This window comes from Halictus rubicundus, chromosome 13 (assembly GCF_050948215.1).
Source record: "Halictus rubicundus isolate RS-2024b chromosome 13, iyHalRubi1_principal, whole genome shotgun sequence".
Taxonomy (NCBI): domain Eukaryota; kingdom Metazoa; phylum Arthropoda; class Insecta; order Hymenoptera; family Halictidae; genus Halictus; species Halictus rubicundus.
Genome location: NC_135161.1, coordinates 6,769,670 through 6,788,972, shown reverse-complemented (window position 1 = coordinate 6,788,972; position 19,303 = coordinate 6,769,670). Strand labels below are relative to the sequence as shown.

The 19,303-nt window shown below is 35.6% G+C and overlaps 2 protein-coding genes across 5 annotated transcripts; one reads left to right on the top strand and one right to left on the bottom strand.

The window, feature by feature from the left end:
- Window positions 1-186: 186 nt before the first annotated feature.
- Window positions 187-5,731, top strand: LOC143360277 (putative lipid scramblase CLPTM1). Its single transcript, XM_076798983.1, has 6 exons — window positions 187-382; window positions 743-1,306; window positions 1,382-1,496; window positions 1,575-1,778; window positions 1,847-1,990; window positions 2,069-5,731. The coding sequence occupies exons 1-6, from the start codon at window positions 266-268 to the stop codon at window positions 2,827-2,829; spliced, it is 1,905 nt and encodes a 634-aa protein (XP_076655098.1). The 5' UTR covers window positions 187-265; the 3' UTR covers window positions 2,830-5,731.
- Mrp (Multidrug-Resistance like Protein 1) lies at window positions 3,173-19,076 on the bottom strand. Of its 4 annotated transcripts, none has more exons than XM_076798980.1 (22): window positions 18,538-19,076; window positions 17,746-18,045; window positions 17,528-17,665; window positions 17,340-17,453; window positions 16,723-16,922; window positions 16,578-16,598; window positions 16,276-16,461; window positions 15,513-16,146; window positions 15,277-15,423; window positions 15,114-15,198; window positions 14,821-15,020; window positions 13,821-14,322; window positions 13,009-13,186; window positions 12,798-12,915; window positions 12,484-12,703; window positions 9,358-9,578; window positions 7,995-8,175; window positions 7,778-7,886; window positions 7,572-7,698; window positions 6,964-7,486; window positions 6,276-6,522; window positions 3,173-6,203 (listed from the first exon to the last, which is right to left on the bottom strand). In XM_076798980.1, the coding sequence occupies exons 1-22, from the start codon at window positions 18,580-18,582 to the stop codon at window positions 6,089-6,091; spliced, it is 4,611 nt and encodes a 1,536-aa protein (XP_076655095.1). In that variant the 5' UTR covers window positions 18,583-19,076; the 3' UTR covers window positions 3,173-6,088. The 4 variants fall into 4 exon arrangements, with proteins under 4 accessions (XP_076655095.1, XP_076655094.1, XP_076655097.1 ...); XM_076798979.1 differs by lacking the exon at window positions 9,358-9,578 and adding an exon at window positions 10,793-11,013 and having other exon boundaries at window positions 18,538-19,073; XM_076798982.1 differs by lacking the exon at window positions 16,578-16,598 and having other exon boundaries at window positions 18,538-19,075.
- Between the last annotated feature and the right edge of the window lie 227 nt (window positions 19,077-19,303).

Genomic DNA, 19,303 nt, shown 5'->3' with positions numbered 1-19,303 from the left:
CGTTGTGTAAATAATGACAGTTCGAGAATAATTTTTTTTATATCGTGTCTAATAATTAAAAATTCGTATAGCTGTATCGGCATGTAGGTCTTTCGAATTAAAGCGATTTCAATGAGTTTCAAGTTCATTACCATGAAGTATGTAATTCAAGACGTGTATCGAACATCCGGTTCTATGTGACTCCCTCTGGAAACGCGCAGACTCTGCGCCGCAGAGAATACCAGAGAATACACCCGAACCGAACCGAAACAATCCGGAGACAAAAATGGTGGGTGCGGAAAATGATAGTCAAGAGCCCAAGGAACTAAATGAAGCCGAAAATATGGATGACAATCAACAAAACGGAGAACTAGTTAATGCGGAGAACAACGAGGAGAGAGATGTGTGTGAATTATACATTGCTTTATACATTTTTTTCTGTTTCGTCCTTTGGTCTCTCTATGAAAAACATTTGTCGTATATTATCCGAAAGAATTAATGCATTCAACTTCGTCGTTCTGTAATTCCGGCTTTTTGTTATTGAAATGTTGTTTAACGAGAGTCTCGATTTAAGACGTCGTTTGTTCGATTCGTGAATTCGTTTGATAACGTGTCCGTGACTGTTTAATGGAGCGATAAATGTGATCACAGTCAATCACAGCAACCTGTTCTGTTCAAAGATGACGACGATGATGATAATGCATATTCTGAAGAAAAAAATTCGTTATCGAGATATTGTTTAACATTGATTTTCGTTGCACAGGTAAACGCAGAAGTAGAAGAGCAAAGGAAAAAATATCAGCCCACGAGGCTTGAATCCTTTTTTGCAATTACAAAGTCACTGATCATCCGTGGCCTCATTATCTATTTCATTAGCTATTTGTTCAGACGTCCTCAACCCACTGCTGTTAATCCAACACCCGTACAAGCTGTTAACATATTCGAAAATGGAACACTGTTCGATCTGCATGTCTATTTATCAGAAAGCGAGAACTTCCATCAGTTTGATGACCCAAGAGCATTGGTATGGAAGGAAGAGGGATTGATATACGGGGATTGGTATGGCGGACCAACTAATGATGGCCAGAGATATTTAGAATATAAATTTACTCCATCTGATAATTTGAAGAACAACGGACAAATATTCCTTCATGTGTACGTTACAAAGAGCGGAAAGTCTCCTAATCCGAGAGCAGGAAAGAACATTTATGCGGGAGAAAACATGTCGTATTCCAAAAAATTGTTGAATAAATTTAAGAAGCTTAAATTCCAGAAAAAACATAATTTGTTGACCGGAGAAACAGCTGCCAGTAAAGACGAAATCGAAGTGTGTATAATTGCAAAATTTAATTATAGATGGACTTTGCAAGCATATGACTAAATGCATCGATGTTTATTACAGAAAGCTGAATTAAAAAATCAACTTGTGTCCCATTGGCATCCCAACTTAACTATCAATTTGGTAACCGACCAAAATCACTGGGTGTACGGTCAAGTTCCACCACCATTAGATACCTGTGAGTTCATTGAATAATAGAAAAATATAAAAATTCATATTTATATTGTTTGACTTTGTATTTTGATTCGCTTTGCAGATATTCAATTCTCACCCGGTGGGATGTTCTATAAGCCTGTAATATACTTGAACGACTTCTGGAATATGCAAAAGGACTATCAACCTCTCAACGATACCGTAAAGGAACTTGAACTCAGATTAAATTATCAGCCTCTGTCGTTATTTAAATGGCAAATTTATTCGGCTCAATCAAAGAGAACCAAATTGACGTCCATGCTTATGGGTATATTGTATTATTTGTTAATATTGGTAGAAACGTAAACGGATGATAGTAACACTTTTATTTTTAAGGCGATGGAGAAACGGCGGAAGAAGATGAAAACGATGAAGACACTTTCAAAGAAACACTATTGACTACGAATCCGTATTTGTTGAATCTGATTATAGTTGTATCAGTATTACACAGTGTATTTGAATTCTTAGCATTTAAGAATGGTAAGGTGCAATCTTTTCACAAGTATGAACTCAGGTTTGAATTCGCGTTGTATTCTTTCATTGTTCATTATTTTTCAGATATCCAATTCTGGAACAATCGCAACTCTTTGGAGGGTCTATCGGTTCGATCCGTGTTCTTCAATGTGTTCCAGTCGTTAGTTGTGTTACTATACATTCTTGATAACGAAACGAATGCAGTTGTTCGGTTCAGTTGCATAATAGGTTTATGTATAGAAATATGGAAAATTAATAAGGTGATAGATATTAGGGTAAATAGGAACTCGAAAATTCTCGGCGTCTTTCCAAAAATTAGTTTCCACGATAAAGGGTCGTACGTTGAATCTTCCACGAAAGAGTACGACAGAATCGCTTTTAAATATCTCTCGCGGGCCCTGTATCCTCTTCTAATAGGATACGCGATTTATTCGTTAATGTATTTAGAACACAAAGGATGGTATTCCTGGGTGCTTAATATGCTTTATGGATTTTTACTAACGTTCGGATTCATCATGATGACACCGCAATTATTTATTAATTATAAATTAAAGAGCGTGGCGCATCTTCCATGGCGTATGATGTCTTATAAATTTTTAAACACGTTCATCGATGACATTTTCGCCTTCGTTATCAAAATGCCAACGCTATACAGAATCAGCTGTTTCCGCGACGACATAGTTTTCTTCATATTTTTGTACCAAAGATGGATATACAAAACCGATCACTCTAGAATGAACGAATTCGGCTTCTCCGGTGAAATGGAAGCCAATGTAACCGACGATAAAAAGCAAAAAGCTATTGAGGATCGTCCGAAAGATGAGGAAGCTAAGAAGGACGATTAACATCCGGTACATAATGTTAGCGTTGACTGTATTATTCGAACTTTATCTGAAATTAATAAACTTATTAGTACCAAAGGATATATCTACACGCATTTACGTGTAACTCGGTAAATTTGATATAACTATGTGTGTGTATGTATATATTCTTTCGGTTTTGAGATTTAGTCCAATGAAAAGAACCTGGCAAAAGATATCGACATCCGTACAACTCAGGATGTCCTTACACGTTGCACCAGGCGAATAATCATCGGGATAAGTTTAGTACGAGCCATCGAAAATCTCGTCTATTCTTTTAAATAAGATGTTTCTTATTCTAGTGAAAACTGTTGTCATCGTGTTTAGGTTTTGACTTTTTGTCTTTAACTTCTCGATTTCGATGATTTGTAACTGTTATCGTCCTGTACGATATTCAACAAATATAAAGTTTATTTCAATATTTAGGAAATACCTCAAACTACGATTACCCTATTCATACACAGAAGAATAAAATTAATCGTGCGAATTACACACGCGTACGTATGGAAGTATTTGGCCGAATAATTTAACCAAGTATTTAGTAATTCAGTCGAGTATTCCTATATCAAGACTGTGGAAATAAAACGAGCTATATTTTTTGTATTGAATTATATATAGTTCATGATAATATTGTTATTATTTGTTAATAACGATACCATTTTTGATAAATACTTTCGACCATTCCACTGTAGGATTATTAATGTTGTTAATGTAGAAACTATTTTATATACACTAAACATAATCGATGAGGTGCATTCCTTTACTAATTAAATTAAATTCCAAACAATTCAATATATAATTACTGATATAAAAAAATATATATATATATTTTTTATTTCCACGTTTTGCTTCACGAATACTCCTGTTTCTCACTATTTGTTCATTAGCAGTCAAGTTGAATTTTTGCGATAAATCTTGTTTACATAGAAAACTAAGGCAAAATATTTTTGCAGACAATGTGTAAATTCTAGACGAACAAAGGTTGGTGTAACACAAACGCTAAAAGTTAAATTAAACTTTAAAAATTTAAATTAAACAATAAATAATATTTAATATAATTTACGTCACGCTCGTTCATATATTACTTTTAAGTTTTACTTTATGTAACTTGTATACTTTAAATATTTCTGGCTTGTATATTGTCGAAATATCTTTGTCGTATAACAATGACGAATTTTATGAATTAAAAAATAATGTTCGCAAATTTTCTATTACTTTTTTCATGCGAGTACTTTTCATATACTTAGCATAATTCCAACACGCACTGGAATCTATGTAAACCGATACGATAACAAACTTGGAAGGAACCATAAATATTGTAGTCCCGTGTTTTGGGTTTCGTATGTTGGGTAATATCGATATAACTGTTTATTAAGATATACATTACATAATATTCCAAAATAAAGATTAAAGTTTTTATTATTACGTTCCACGTTGAATGAACAATAATACTTTGAATAGTGGACCAAAAAGTCACATCTTTTGTATTTATATGAACTTATCGGTTTTAACAGAAGTTGATGTTTAACGTAGTGTCTATTTATCACTGGTTTCAGTTATAAAATCTCACAAATTTAATGTTATACTGTTATCGAGGAGCAGTATATTTATATACTGTTTGAAGAATCTGCAATGGCTATCCTTTTTTTGTACAAAAGCAGTATAATAGTGAATATGTACTAGAGGTGTATAAACAGTCTAAGGTACAAATTTTTATATACATTATTTCCTTACCATGCTCAAAAAATACAATTATCTCAAGATGAAACCTAGATGTTTTTTTGTTTTCATTTTATTTGCAATTGTTTATATAGTATCCTGTTTAGCGCCACACCAGCTGTATCTGCGTCATTGTATACTATATAAGGTAAGTAGTTGTTAAAAAGTAATCATACTCGAGAAGTGTGATAAAACATTGATCATCGAAAGATTAAAAATACTAATCTTATTGCATAATAGCACCGTAAACAGTTTTTATTTAAGTTGTGAAAGACCATAAGGAAAGTACTTTAAATGTGCATTAATATCATTTTCTGTGATGTCGTACAGGTTGCATGGCACTACAGGAATTCAAGTACTATTTATACAGGACATATTCGAAATTATCGTACGAACGGTTGAGTGATTTTTTGATTCTAAGTTTAGGAATAAGTCGGGGGAAAAAGAATAACATTTGTTTATCGAAAGCTTCGTTTTCGAGGAAAATCAGTTTGAAGATCCGTCAGGTTCGCGTGCCCTAATATTTACAAGTAGAACCGGTAAAGTTATGAACAGACGCGAATATTTAAACTGATTTTTCTCGAGAACGAAACGATAATGAAAGAGTGTTATGGATCTTCTCGACTTATTTCTGCATGTAGAATCATCATTCGGCCGTTGGCACCATGATTTCAGAGACACCTTGTATATGTGTGTATGTTTATCTATCTATAATTCATGTACAATATACTATCTAGTAATATAGCATTTAAACAATTATAATATCAATCAAAGTATCGAGTACATGGTGACAGAGAAAAATGATCAGAAGTATATCTTCGTGGTTGCGTACACTTAGAAGCATTATTGCTTTTTAAGAACACATTTACAAAACCTAGAGAAATGCATCGTGTCCATCTTTAAAAGTGCAAAGTTTCACTAAACGTATATATCTCGGTGTTTGATTTCGATCAATGAAACCTCTCAGAATTAAATAACTCCGATTGAACAACTTGTGCAAATAATGCTAAATCGTGGGTAACTATTTTCCTCCGTGAGAAGAGATAAAAACACTAGACGGTACAAATAAAAGTTGAATGTAAGTTAAGGGTAATTAAAAAAATACTGTTCTATTTTGTACGTCGCACAGGTTTCACATGCAAGTGTAAGCCTGAAGGCAGCTTTTTTTTTTAAAAACTATTAAAACGATTTCTTTAAGTCACTGTACACAGATTTATAAACTTATGCTACTTAGCACAGAACGTGCTACTAAAATGGCAGTACTTTAAGTAACAGATTTTTTTTCGTTCTACTTCGTAAGTGAGCTGTACTTGATAATTTTTATATATGCCGTAGAATTTTATCGAAAAAAGTTGTTCTACAAAAATTTGTGATCGTTTCAAGTCTAAGAATATTTCGTATTTTTGTTTTTTACTCTATGCAAATAAATTGCCGCTATACTCTTTTTTTTCCTGTTTAAATGTTTCCTCGTAGATTAAAGACCTTCTTCATTGATCGCATTGCTCATAAAATATTGACATTTCATTTAATTTACAAGGCCTGCATCTTTAGCTATACCATAGAACAAGCTTGACGAATTGCGAAGTAACGCTTCCGGAGAATCGTATTCCATAATGAGTCCATTATCGAGGACAATGACCCTATAAAGTATTAAGTATATTGAGTACCAATCGAGACGTTCGAAAAATTCTATTACGATTCGCGAAACTCACCTGTCTGAATCAAGGATTGTATTGAACCTGTGAGCTATCGTGAGGACCGTGCAGTCGTTAAATTCTCGTCTAATCGTTGACTGTATCAAGTCATCGGTTTCGAGATCAACCGATGCTGTTGCCTCATCAAGAATAAGTACTTTCGTTTTTCGCAGTAAAGCTCTCGCCAAGCATATCAATTGTCGCTGACCTATACTTAAGTTGTCTCCGCCTTCGGTTACTTCATGTAGAAGACCGGTAGCCAAATCTGAAATGCATTGCAACAACGTTATGTATCTTCACCTAGTTTCGACGATTAGGTTACGTATAGTTCCTTGCATCACCGGTTTTATTTGCAGATGGCGCAACAGCATTACGAATCGTTTGAGCAGCTACTTCGGGAGTACTCTGATTTTTAAAACCAAACTATATACAACTCAAGTAATTTTGATTAATTTCACTTGAAAAAAATCACATATGTACTTTGACTACCAATAAATACGTGTACAAAATCCCAATATAAAAGGTTCGATAGTTTTTTTTTTTAAATTGTTAAAAATTCGTGCGAAAATGAAAACCAGAATACCCCCTTGATACAACTGAACACTTTGCCTAACCCGCTAATAAGCTTTATGGGGTTAATTGAAAGGGTTAACAACCGTACAGCTGTTGGTAAGCTAAGCGTTAATGGAACTTAAAATGTGTTTACTTTCGATAAAAGACTTGAGATGTGCGTGTTCCAACGCCCTCCAAACTTCGTCGTCTGTGTGATTGTTGAATGGGTCTAGATTCATTCTCAGAGTTCCGGAGAACAGTATAGGATCTTGCGGTATGATAGTAAGTCTGGATCTTAAATCGTGGAGTCCCAGTTTGGAGATGTCGACGCCGTCGATGGTGATTCGTCCCTCGGCCGCTTCTATTATCCTAAACAGAGCCAGCGTCAGAGATGACTTTCCAGCGCCGGTTCTACCAACAATGCCAACTTTTTCGCCCTCCTTGACAGAGAACGAGACTCCGCGAAGCACAAGGTCCAGCCCTTCCCTGTAACGAACTTTGTAATCTTTGAACTCGACGCGTCCTTGCGTAGGCCATTCCTTGGAAAGCTCGTAATTAGGATTCGTCCATGGAGCTTCTTGAGTTGTATCCGTGTACTCCTTTATCCTCTCTACCGCGACTATGTTCGTCTCAACGTCGGACGTCATTCTTACCAACCAATTTAACGTTTGAGTTACCTGAGCAAAAAGGCGTCGTTAATTACAACTTACTCTCCTCGACACCAGTAATTATCGTGTAAAGCTAAACATGTGTTTCTCCTACTTGTAAGGCATAGCCAACGGATAGACCAACCATACCCGGCGCCATAGTATCTCTTTCTAACACAGCGAAAAGTGCCGAAAAGAAAATGATTAAATTTCCAACCATTTCTAAACGCACCGCCAGCCATCTATGGGAAACAATAATGTTCTTATGTGACCACAATGTCTTCATTTTTTTTTATCTGTTAGTTTAAATGAAAGTTATACCTGTTCGCAATCATGCTAGGATAATAGCAAATTTGATTGAAATCTACCCTGTTTTCAGATTCATGGATAAATCGGTCTTGCACGCCAAACGCCCTAATAATCTGTGACCCTAAGAGAGAGAGAGAGCAAGAGAAAAAATATATCGATGTCATGTATCATGTGCGTATTAAATACTTGAATGATGGTGATGAATCATAGGTTTCGTGTCGTTACATACCAGACACAGATTCACTGAAATGCGAGTATATGGGAGATCTTGAAACGGATTCCAGGCGTTTCAATTGTCTTGAACTAGCAACATACAATCGCTGAACTAAGTAATAGACTACACCTATCGGTATTATTACTGCCATAAATGTTGGCGTACTGAAACTTATTACCACTAGAGTCGCTATGACCTGTAACGTAAAAGTGTTGTTTAGTAAACGATATTTCAACAAACGTTCTTCGTGTTCGTAATCGTATGCAACATTGTAAACAAAAAAGTCAAAAACATAAACGACCGTACGTAGATAACATATACCCGTATGTTCATGTATGCAATCATAAAATGATAATAACTGTGAAGAAATTATTTGAAAATCAGTGATCATGCAACTCGTTTAAAGAGATACTCGCGTGTATACATATATATTGTTTTGAACACCAATATAGAAACCAAACGTGAACAATATTTCTTCTTTCCATCGATACGATATAATATGACCGATAATAACTTTATTATCTTAAAACAAACATGTACTACACACAATTATGGAAATGACTGTTCGTATATACCTGCACAACCTCTTTTTTACCATCGTTCATTGTCTCAGTTGATATTCTACCATATTTTTCTCAAGTTTGCCATTAAACAACTAATTTACTGGAACGGACACAATTATACACAATTACAGCTTACACAACGGCATTTCACGCACGTTTACTCGTTTCGAAATTCAATGTATATTCTCGTACGATCAACAACTTATTGAAAAGCTATATATATATGCAGGGTGTCTCATTTAACTTTGTCACCCCTAATAACTCTGTTATTTATGCAGATACCAAAATATGTTTCGGGAGAAAGTTATCGTATTTGGAGGGAGACATAAGTCTGTGTGGATGAAAATCATCTCAAAGTCATATTTCCTAGCATAAAAAATAAGTAATTCCATTTAAAAAGACATTACTGTTTGTAAGATATCTGAAAATATGACCGTGAGGTGACCTTCACCATAGACTTATGTCCAAATACGATAACTTTTCCCCAAACATTTTTTTCTTTTGTATCTGCATAAATAACAAAGTGATTAGGAGTGGCAGAGTTAAATGAAAAAACCCTGTATATATATTATTGAAGTACGAGGACCACCACAACACAGAATTTCAAACTATGAGCTCACTTAAAATAAAGGGTTGACGGTGATATTATAGTTAAACGAGAAATACTCAAGGTCCAAAACCAATACAAACCGTTTGATAAAATGGAATTGTACACCCAGGTAGACCCATACGATAAACAATGACCAAAGAAGATATGGGAAAGAAATAATAAAAACCAATGGTTATAGTTTGGTTCAGGCATTTCCAACAATTACCTCGAACAAGCAATAGATGCTATCAGAAATTTGCTGGGGAAGAGATGTGTCCAGTATGTCGACGTCTTTAGCAAACCTGGAGATAATACGACCAGTAGGTGTCGTATCAAAGAAGGTCAATGGAGAACGCATCACAGCACGCAGCAACACTATGTGCATCTGGCGAGCAGCCAGCCAGCAGCCCAGCTGCGGTGCCAAATCGCAGAAAAAACTCGCCATCGCTACAACATCAGACATGATTGGCTTTCATTGTAACCGTATCGAAAAGGAAAAAAACAAGAAAAAAGGAATTTCGAACCTTAAGCAGAGAAAAATATGCTATACAAAGCATTTTACCGATCGTCAAACAACATGTTTCGTTCCATTCAATGTTTCTACGTTTCAAAGTCTCGTTTGTTACAATGAATTTCTCTCCGCGACAAAAAAGGTCAAGAAATATTTTTCAGATTTCAGAAATTATCTATTCGCTTCTAGTACAGCACGAACCAGCAAAAAAGAGAGAGAGCGAGATATATGTATGTATATATAGTAGATATATCTATATTGTCAAACAAATAAATTTGTCATACGAAAAAATTAAAAAATGCTGTTCTGTCTCATGTTATGCGAGGTGGGTGAAGTTTGCTGTGGGGTATATACAAATATGCAATACATCATGCTAGGCACACATAACGGATTACGGCGCACGTTAAGCTAGGCAATTAATTAGTGAATACTTAAAAGATTTATGCAAAATATGCAGAGAATTTCCAAGCACAAGCAACACTGTCCGCATAGACGAAAGGTCATGGTATAATTGTGTCCATTACCTAATTATGACGTTACTCTATTGTACAGTAGTTGTGCATGTAGATTGTTAGTGACTATATAAAAAAGAATAAAGAAAACAAAAGACGGAATCGATCTTTTTTTTTGTCTGAGAGTTGGCTCTTCGAAAGAAAATTTAGATGGCAATTACCTGAAACAGATACTACTTATTTTAGTATTATTGCTCACGAAGATAAATCATGAATAGTTTCATATAAGATCGCTGAAAAGAAAAGAATATGCACCGATGATAATGGAACTGAAGCTCTACAAACTCAAACTAACGCATTCTCTCTTTGTTTTTCAAAATGAAAAATCAATTCGGAGAAAACCGATCTTGTCCGTACACGACCATAAAAACTTTGTTTCGACATGCAAACAACATTTTCTTTATGTCACTTCTCCATACCTTCTTCGCATAGTTACCATAGGTATATATCTTCAAAAGTCTAGCTTGCAATAAAATATCAGGTGAAGTGTATAATATCAAAGTCGTGATTGCAATGAGCGAACGGTCCAACAAGCATCGTTAAATGCAACCGTTCAGGTATATGAATATAATGTGGTAAACTTAAAGACTTTTTCAATACTGGTTAAGCACAACATTTACATGAAGAAAATAGCATACCGAAAAGAGGCAAGTAATCCAAGAACGTAGTATTTGTGGCAAAACGTTATCAATGACATCGGTGTCTTTACCGAATCGACTGAGAAGCCGACCGATCGGAGTACTGTCAAAGAATGACATTGGATTGTGGAGACAACGTTTCAACATACACTCGAAGAGACGCACGGATGCGTATATTGCTCCTTTTGCCATAATTAACGTCCCAGCAAAGGTTGTCAGGCCTACAACGATTCGTGATAACTTTGATACATCGTTAATCCCGATACATTTATATATATATATATAAATATAAATATACAGGGTGTCCCAAAAATGTCGGAAATCCTTGAAAGGGTTGATTCCTGAGATCATTGGAAGTAACTTTTTCCTTAACGAAAATTTATGCCTCCGCTTCGTTAAGAAGTTATTAACAAAAAACGCTGACCCATCTGAGCGTGGCATTGGTGTTTTCCGTTAATGACTCCTTAGCAAAGCCGAGGCGAAAATTTTTGCTAAAGAAAAAGTTACTTCAAATCACCCCAGGAACCAACCTATTCAAGGTTTTCCGACATTTTTGGGATACCCTGTATATGAAGAATTTTTGCATCTCTTCTTGCAACAATCGCATTCGTTTATTAATCTAAATAGTTTTAGGAAAAGAAAACCAACTGATTTAATGGTATTATATTAATTCATCTTAGTCTGAGCTCACCGTGTGTGTCTAACACCACTCTGCAAGTTCCTTATTGCAGTCACACATGTGTCGAGGTGCATTTATAATTAAAAACGAAAAGATTATTACATAGGTACATTATTCGCAAATCATGACTACCTATCATAGCTTGTCCAGAAAACATAAACCAAGTGGTGAACATGCGCTACGTTATTGTATTATCATTGTTGCGTGGCTTCGCATTCGTCAATCAAATAACCGTTAGACAGTTAATCATCAAAGTGAATCATCTTTAGTTCTAACTTTGTTTACTTTCCTCAAAACTCTAGATACAATTCAACGACTAAGCTTCGAAGTTTTAGTAATGTGTAAGTAATGAAAAAGCTTAATATTATTAATCCATGCTTAAACATCATATTGAATGTTAGTACGATTGTTTAATCAATTCTGATAATTCTACTTTATCAGTTACAAGATATATATACATATATATATATACATCTGAATGAATAACAGAAGACGAACACATGCGAAATACAAATGATATACTTTCGAGTATCAAAGAAAAAATCGAAATGGTTGCATTTAAACATTTATTACTACAAAAGCCGTTACTGTGAGTAGAATAAATATAATAATATATAAAAGTTCTACAGACACAGCAAACCACACTCGCACTAGCATCGTAAAATACCAGTGGGATGTTGTTAATATTAGAGCATTATTAATTAACGAGTAAAATTGTTTTTAGAAACGAAAGACATTTTGTGAATTCAATGTATGGATGATGATATACTAAGACATGTGCATATTTATATATACTCATTTAAATTGCCTCAAGACCGTGTAATCTGTGAAGGAACATGCTCTTTTTGGAGAACTTTCGATCAAGCCTAATAAGCTTACCTTATTAAACTTACAAATGGTTTTGTTTTACAAAAACAGCTAGTGCACTCGATTTCGGTAGAGAACAAGTGCTAAGTAGCATATATATATATATATTTATATATATATTAATCGTAGAATTTTGAGAACATACCCTGGCCAAGTCCAAGTCCACCGTACACTCCGAGATACAAATCTTGTTGTGCTTTGTTGAATGTATTATTGCTATCTGTTAAATTGTCGTTCGACCAAATGCTCAGCCATGAATTCGAACCAATGCTGAATCCTTGGTAAATTACGTTCATTATAATGGTCACTATCGACAAGAACCATCCAATCGATTTCAAATAGTGCGAATACACTTGCCATTTAACCTTGATTTCAAAGAAGAAAAACAACAACGTACAACAATTATATTTTCAACAGCTTTTTCATCCCACAAAAGCAAAGAAAAAAAAAACAACTTACACTTCCAGTTTCAGTTTTCTCCACTTCTATTAACTTATCTTTACCCTGTGCAATTTTTTCTGTCATACTGTTACTGCGTACATAACTGTCCGATTGTTGACTGTCTGTAGAATGTTGTCTAAAAATTTGTTAAGAATTATCATATCAAAATAGAGAGAGAGAGGGGAGGGAGAGAAATATAAAAAATTGGATAACAACGAAAAAATCTTACTTCTTTAATGAGCCACGTAAGGATCTCTTCTCAGCAATAGAACCAGACTCGCTTTGACTCTCGGACACTCTTGATCTGGCTCTTGTCAACTTCTGTTGCAATTCGTCCGAGCCTATCGTCGATTCCAGTTGTTGTTTAATTTCATTTAAATCTTCTTCTGAGCCGTCATCAGCATGCACTGTTTCAAATTTATCATAATCATAATAGATATCAAAAATAATACGTCGTACAAAAAAAAAAAGAAAAGAAAACATATCATCATAGTATCACAACATAATAATCTCCTAATATTAGAATTTAGTAACTGAAAGATCTATTACTCTACATTAGAATGTTCTCAATTCGTTTCGCTATTGAAAAGAACGTTAATGGCAATATTTGAAACACTAGTTACGGAAAGTCTAAACAATTATATGTGTCTAGATAATGTTTCAGCAATGCTCTGGTTCAAATGGGGCATGCGTTATGCGAAACAAAGTCCTGCATGCATGTCCATACTCTGTCATACTAAGTGGAATGAAAGAATTGCACGAAAAGCGGCTTCACAATACAAGTTGGCCTGTCATACATCTCTACGATAGAAGGACGCAAAAAAATATTACTAATCCCCGATACCACGAATATCGAAAACCAACATGCAATGTAAACCATTTCCCGAGCAATCGCAAACAAATTGACTTAGGGAGAAAGGAATCGTAATTACTTTTTTCACTGACTTACAATTTCCAACTTAGAACCATGAAAAATATAAACGAAGATTAATCAAGAGAATAAGAGTGAGGAAGAGATAGGTCAGAAGAATTGATGTATACCTTCTTGCAAATGTTGGACTAAAAATTCTGAGAAAGCTCCTTTCTTCTCGAGTAGCTGCTTGTAACTTCCGACTTCGGTAATCTCGCCCTCCTTCAGAACAATTATGTTGTCGACCTCTGGCAAGTACGTGATGCCATGCGTGACAAGTATTCTCGTCTTCTTCTTTAGGAGACCAGTGTTGCTGATCACATTCTCAAAGATATGTTTTCCAACGTGCGAATCCACCGCGCTCAAAGGATCGTCCAAGAAGTACACGTCCGAATCATTGTACACTGCTCTCGCCAAGGCCACTCTTTGCTTCTGTCCACCAGACAGATTAATACCCTTCTCTCCGATTTCAGTCTGATCGCCAGCAGGCAATATCTTTAAGTCCGGGTTCAATGCGCACGCTTCGATCACACGATTATACGAGTTCTTATGCTGCGGTTTCCCAAACAGAACGTTGTCTTGCAACGATGCGTTTTGGATCCATGCTTGCTGGGACACGTACGCAATGGAGCCCTGTAAGACAGAGAAACGAATTCATATTGTCCTATTAACCAAATAATCTCTCTGATTAACCCATGAAGTACCAAATTTTTAAAGTTTTTGCTCTAAATGGTTAGCACTTATATATTTAAGACAATTTCTGCCAAAAGTTGAAATGTTATAGTTTTTTTCGAATAAAAAAAGGTGATCAAACTTCAGAATTGACATAGCTGCAACTTTCCAAAAGATCAGTATTTTAAAAAACGGCAATGACAGAAACTTTCTATTGGTTTGGAGAAAATTTTTGTTATTTCTTTCAGAAACAGCATTCGCAAGACCCACAGGACTCGTTTATTGATATTTTTCTTTAAAAATTGCAGTGTATATACGCAAAAGTATGTGCTTTGAGATGTACATACACATTTTATAATACAAATAATTTTTCAGGAAATAAAAATTCTTTTGTCTGATTCTGTTTTTTATGCTTCGAAGTGTATGTGGGCTCTTAAATATACAAAATTGTGTTAAAACCTTTGTATTGACTCTGCCACTGATCTTGTCCATTTCTCCCAAAAGTGCTGATATAAGGGAGCTTTTGCCAGATCCCACTGTACCCACAACAGCTACCAACTGTCCCTGATCCACTTGTAAATTGATATTCTTTAACGTTGGTTTCTCGATGTTATCGGCATCCCACGTGAAAGTACCATTCTCGATTAGTAGTGCATGTGCTGTATAAATAATACATTGGTATATTTATAGTGTGTCCAACCCAGTTCGACTCATTGAGTAGTATATTTTACATTGAATTGTTTAACACTTACGTTCGGATGGATCGTGTTGAACATTGTTAGGGTCCAAGTCTTCTGCGTTCATGAATTTGTTAATACGTTTCACGGAAACCCAAGTCTGAATACCATTAAAGCGATTATTAAGTAGACAGTCAAATACGATATACTAATCGAATTTTAACGAGTTTTTAATCACCTGAACCATGTTACCAATCATCATGGGTAATATAGATAGAGGAAACCTTAAAATGTTAAACAGACTAAGCGAAACAAAAGCAACGGTGCTATTTAAATGGTTCTTCTCATCTATAAGTACATATGTTGCGAAGGATACTAAGGATACCTAAAAAGAAAATAATCAGAGAATAGTAATAACAATAGAAGTTCGTTTCAGTATTGAAAAGCTTCAAGTAAGTTTTGAAAGAGACTTACTAAGAACGGAGCAAACGACCAGATGAAACTTGTTCCGGAATTAAGGTATGCTGCTTCTTTCAACACTTTGATTTCTTTCGTACGTATCTTTAGTATTTGCTCTTCGAATGAAGGTTCCCAGGCATACAATTTCAACACTTTGATGCCATTGAGAACTTCGCTCATCAACTTCACTCTTTCGTCTTTGTACTTCATTTGTCTGATTTGTAATGTTTTCAGTCTGTTCGTGATCAATACATTTACTGGAATAAGAATAAGTAGAACAGCTAAACCAGCGAGCACTGCCGGCCCCAGTTGTTCCCACAAAAAGTATAAGGCTAAAACGATTTGTAGTGGTGCAGACCAAATCATATTTATGTACGCTGTCAAGTCCATGAATCTCTGTGCGTCCACGGACATTAAGTTTACTATTTCACCAAGTGTCGATTCTTTTCGAGCGGAGCTGGACATTCTCAATGCCTTCCGATAAATCGCAGCTGTTAATGCAGTACGTACACGTAATCCAACTAAGAACATGCGGTGAAAGTACTGAGATAAAATTAATGTTTGAAATGTGGCTGTAACTAGGAGTAAAACTGCTAACAAATAGCCTTTCCACATTGACTCGCGTTCCTCAATAAAATGAATGAGTAGTCTAAATTAAAAATAATAACAATTATAATCTATACAGTTGTGATTCCTAATGACTTTACTAATTTCAGGAATACCAAACTAATTTATTCAAAGTAGAAAAGATCATGCCGGAATGTGCTGTGATACTTACTTTAATATTTGCGGGCTAGCAAAAGTCATAACGTCTTGTATGGCTTTAAGTATGGCGCCAAACAAGAACGTAGCACCAAAAGCTTTACAAAGAGGTGGCAAAATCGACGACTCATTCTTTTTATACCCACTATTAAAATCTACTTGTCCAGAAGACTTTCTAAAAGATGCCTTAGTGTTATGTACACTGAAATCAAAATAAAGTAATATTTATAAATTCCATTCAACTATAAGAAACTACACTAGAGCTTGATTTAATTACGGATATAGACAACTACTATCTCTCTGTGCATCCGAACTTACCTAAAGCAAATCCAAAATACTCTTGTTAGCAAAAGTGGATTGATATTTTATTACTAATGTAATTTGATACAGCATTTTAAAATACTTATTATTATTATTATCATTTTAATAAGTAACGTGAAATGTTTATAAATGTCGCACTCACTTGTTGTTTTTTTGCAAATTTTTGTTCCAGTATTTATCGAATTTTGGAACAATTTCTGTAGCCGAATCTTCCACGTTCATAGACCATAAGTCTGTAGCTTCCAAAGGTTTTCTGAAGCCTTTCCACGCCATTGGATCGAACCATGTGAAAAATATTTTTGCTGGGAAGGAAGAGTTCTGCTCCGGACATGGTCTTTCCGCCTGTGAAATTTAATTTGTATAGTTAACAACGCAATACTCAAACGTAAGATTAATATAATATACAAGTTCTGTCGGGAAATCTTTTTCTATAGGTATACTATCACGAAACGTGGACATTCCCCAAGTAGGAGGGACATTTATGACCCCTTGCAGAGCGTCAGTTGTAAAGCAGTACACCTTTTTTTATACGAATCACAAATCGTGAGAATTGCATTTCAAAGAATGTCTTAAATTTTGCCAAAAACTTGGTCATTCATGTTCTGAAACTATGACTATGTTACGTAAAGTTTATGCGGATGACTGCACAAGTGATACGCAACTGCAAGAGTGGTTTAGACGTTTTAAAAATGGTCGTGTTTCAGTGGTAGGCCTGCAACGGTCGGATACTTTCAGGACAGACCTCGTAGATAAAATTACCTTTGGATATCCGGTATAACTAGGTTCTGCATCGACCAGAAAATTCAACAAGCATATAAGTACAACTGCTGGGTAATATATCATATAGGATACAAACGAATAATTGACATCCCCCTGAAATGATAATACATGTGAAAGGTAAGTTCTGTTCTCTCTTAAAAATATAGTTGTATAAATATCAAATGTACCTTCTCAATGTACAGCCTTAATAAGCTTCTGTATTGAACAACTCCACATATTGCAAGAAGAAACCAAAATAAAAATAGTAGTCCAGAAGTGCGCATTCCACGCTTTTTATTATATATTACTAAAATAAATGCTAGAACCTACAATAGAAAATAATGGTTAAAATCAATGTTATCGAGTTTTCAGGGTTTTGTATAACATCGTTTCGAACAATACTCACGAAAGAAACTATTTTCACGCACGGTGTGCAATATTCAACGCTAAAAACATCTTCGTAAGTACTTCTATTTATAGCAAATCCTAAATCAACGATACTAAGTACAATCAGCAACGCTAGAAGTACTTGTTTAGAAATATATAACCATGTGTACGGAATATTCTTCTTCTTGCTACTTATAAGATAATAAACTTCCATCCCCGAGAATAGCCACAAAAATGCACATGGCACCCATACCAACACTGTCTTTTGAAAACATTCTGAGATGTCTGGATCATCTGTGTTCCATGTCAATTTATCATCCTATAAACAGAAAGAGCAAACACCTTACATTTTGGTACGTTCCTTTTTTGCTTACAAAATCACACAATCTCAAAAAATTATCTACCATCGATTCGATCGTTTCAAATGCTGTTGAAAAATTTCTCAATGTATTTTCGTGAATCAACAAGTCATCCCCGGTAACGTAAGTCTAGCAATTTCTCCGGGAATGATCATTTTACTGACATTTTTTGTTCCCTCGACACAGCACGGTCATTGAAAATCGCGTTAACAGGCTTTTGGTTAGGGTGAACCGTTAAGATTCGCGAACGATAAAACGTGAAGCAGATATCGTGTCCGCTGTGCTGGAAAGTCGTCCGGCGGCATAGTCATTTCAATCTCACGTTTCAGAAAAACAGGAGATTGGAATGGATGCTGGTCAGTCGGAACGAACACGTTAGCCCGATACGTGTTTATTTAAAAAGAAATGTCGAAAGTATCGGAACGATGGAAGACGGAAAGAAATCTACTCACCCAGAACTTGGAACCGCAAAATTGATCTATAGCTGGATCCTCCATAATGATACATTTACTACATAAACTTGTCGGTCGATTATGTTTCCCGTGATTTCGCTTGTTCTGGCTTTCCGTTCGTGGTCGGGCCTTTTCCAGTAATGGAAATTGAGTATAGACAGAGGCGAACACTTTTGAATCCGGTCGCAACGGTTGCAACTATTCGCAGGGCACTCGACCGAACAAACACACAATTCGTTACGATATGTATTGGCATGTGACCAATGCCGACCGTGCAACTACCAACCGACCGTTTTCTCGAACGAACGCAAACTGTGCCCGAAACTGACTCGGATTCACATTATAAAGTCGGGCCGGCGGGAGCACATAGTTGGACGGGCTGTGGGGATACCCGTTGTACCTATGTAGGGGTACTGACAATATTCCCCTTTTGCGCAGAAGAAGCCTAACGCGTGCAACCGTCGCTCTGCTACAGTGCGACATTGCCGGAAGACGTGTCGCAATCTGAAATTGTATCTTGTACAATTACATACAGGCTGTTCCAAGAAAGATGTAATGTACTTCTTCTTTAGCGAAAATGTTGGTCACGGCTTTGTCAACAAGTTGTCAACGAAAGATCGCCGAGCAATCGGCGAACGAGTACACCGAGCACCGCTCGGAATCGAAAATATTCTGAACATTATATGTATTTCCTAAGAGACATTCCTCGAACATTCGGCAGATCGATTGTAGAATATTGATTCGTTTCGTTCGATCTTCCTTGCTT

Excerpts from the sequence above, each read along its gene's own strand:
- Mrp (XM_076798980.1), bottom strand. The coding sequence starts at position 18,582 with ATGGAGGATCCAGCTATAGATCAATTTTGCGGTTCCAAGTTCTGG. Across the intron at positions 16,923-17,339 it reads GTTATACCGGATATCCAAAG|GCGGAAAGACCATGTCCGGA; the intron begins GTAATTTTATCT and ends TAAATTTCACAG. Across the intron at positions 15,424-15,512 it reads GGTCGTTTGCTCCGTTCTTA|GTATCCTTAGTATCCTTCGC; the intron begins GTAAGTCTCTTT and ends TTTTCTTTTTAG.
- LOC143360277 (XM_076798983.1), top strand. The coding sequence starts at position 266 with ATGGTGGGTGCGGAAAATGATAGTCAAGAGCCCAAGGAACTAAATGAA. Across the intron at positions 1,497-1,574 it reads TCCACCACCATTAGATACCT|ATATTCAATTCTCACCCGGT; the intron begins GTGAGTTCATTG and ends TTCGCTTTGCAG. Across the intron at positions 1,991-2,068 it reads ATTCTTAGCATTTAAGAATG|ATATCCAATTCTGGAACAAT; the intron begins GTAAGGTGCAAT and ends ATTATTTTTCAG.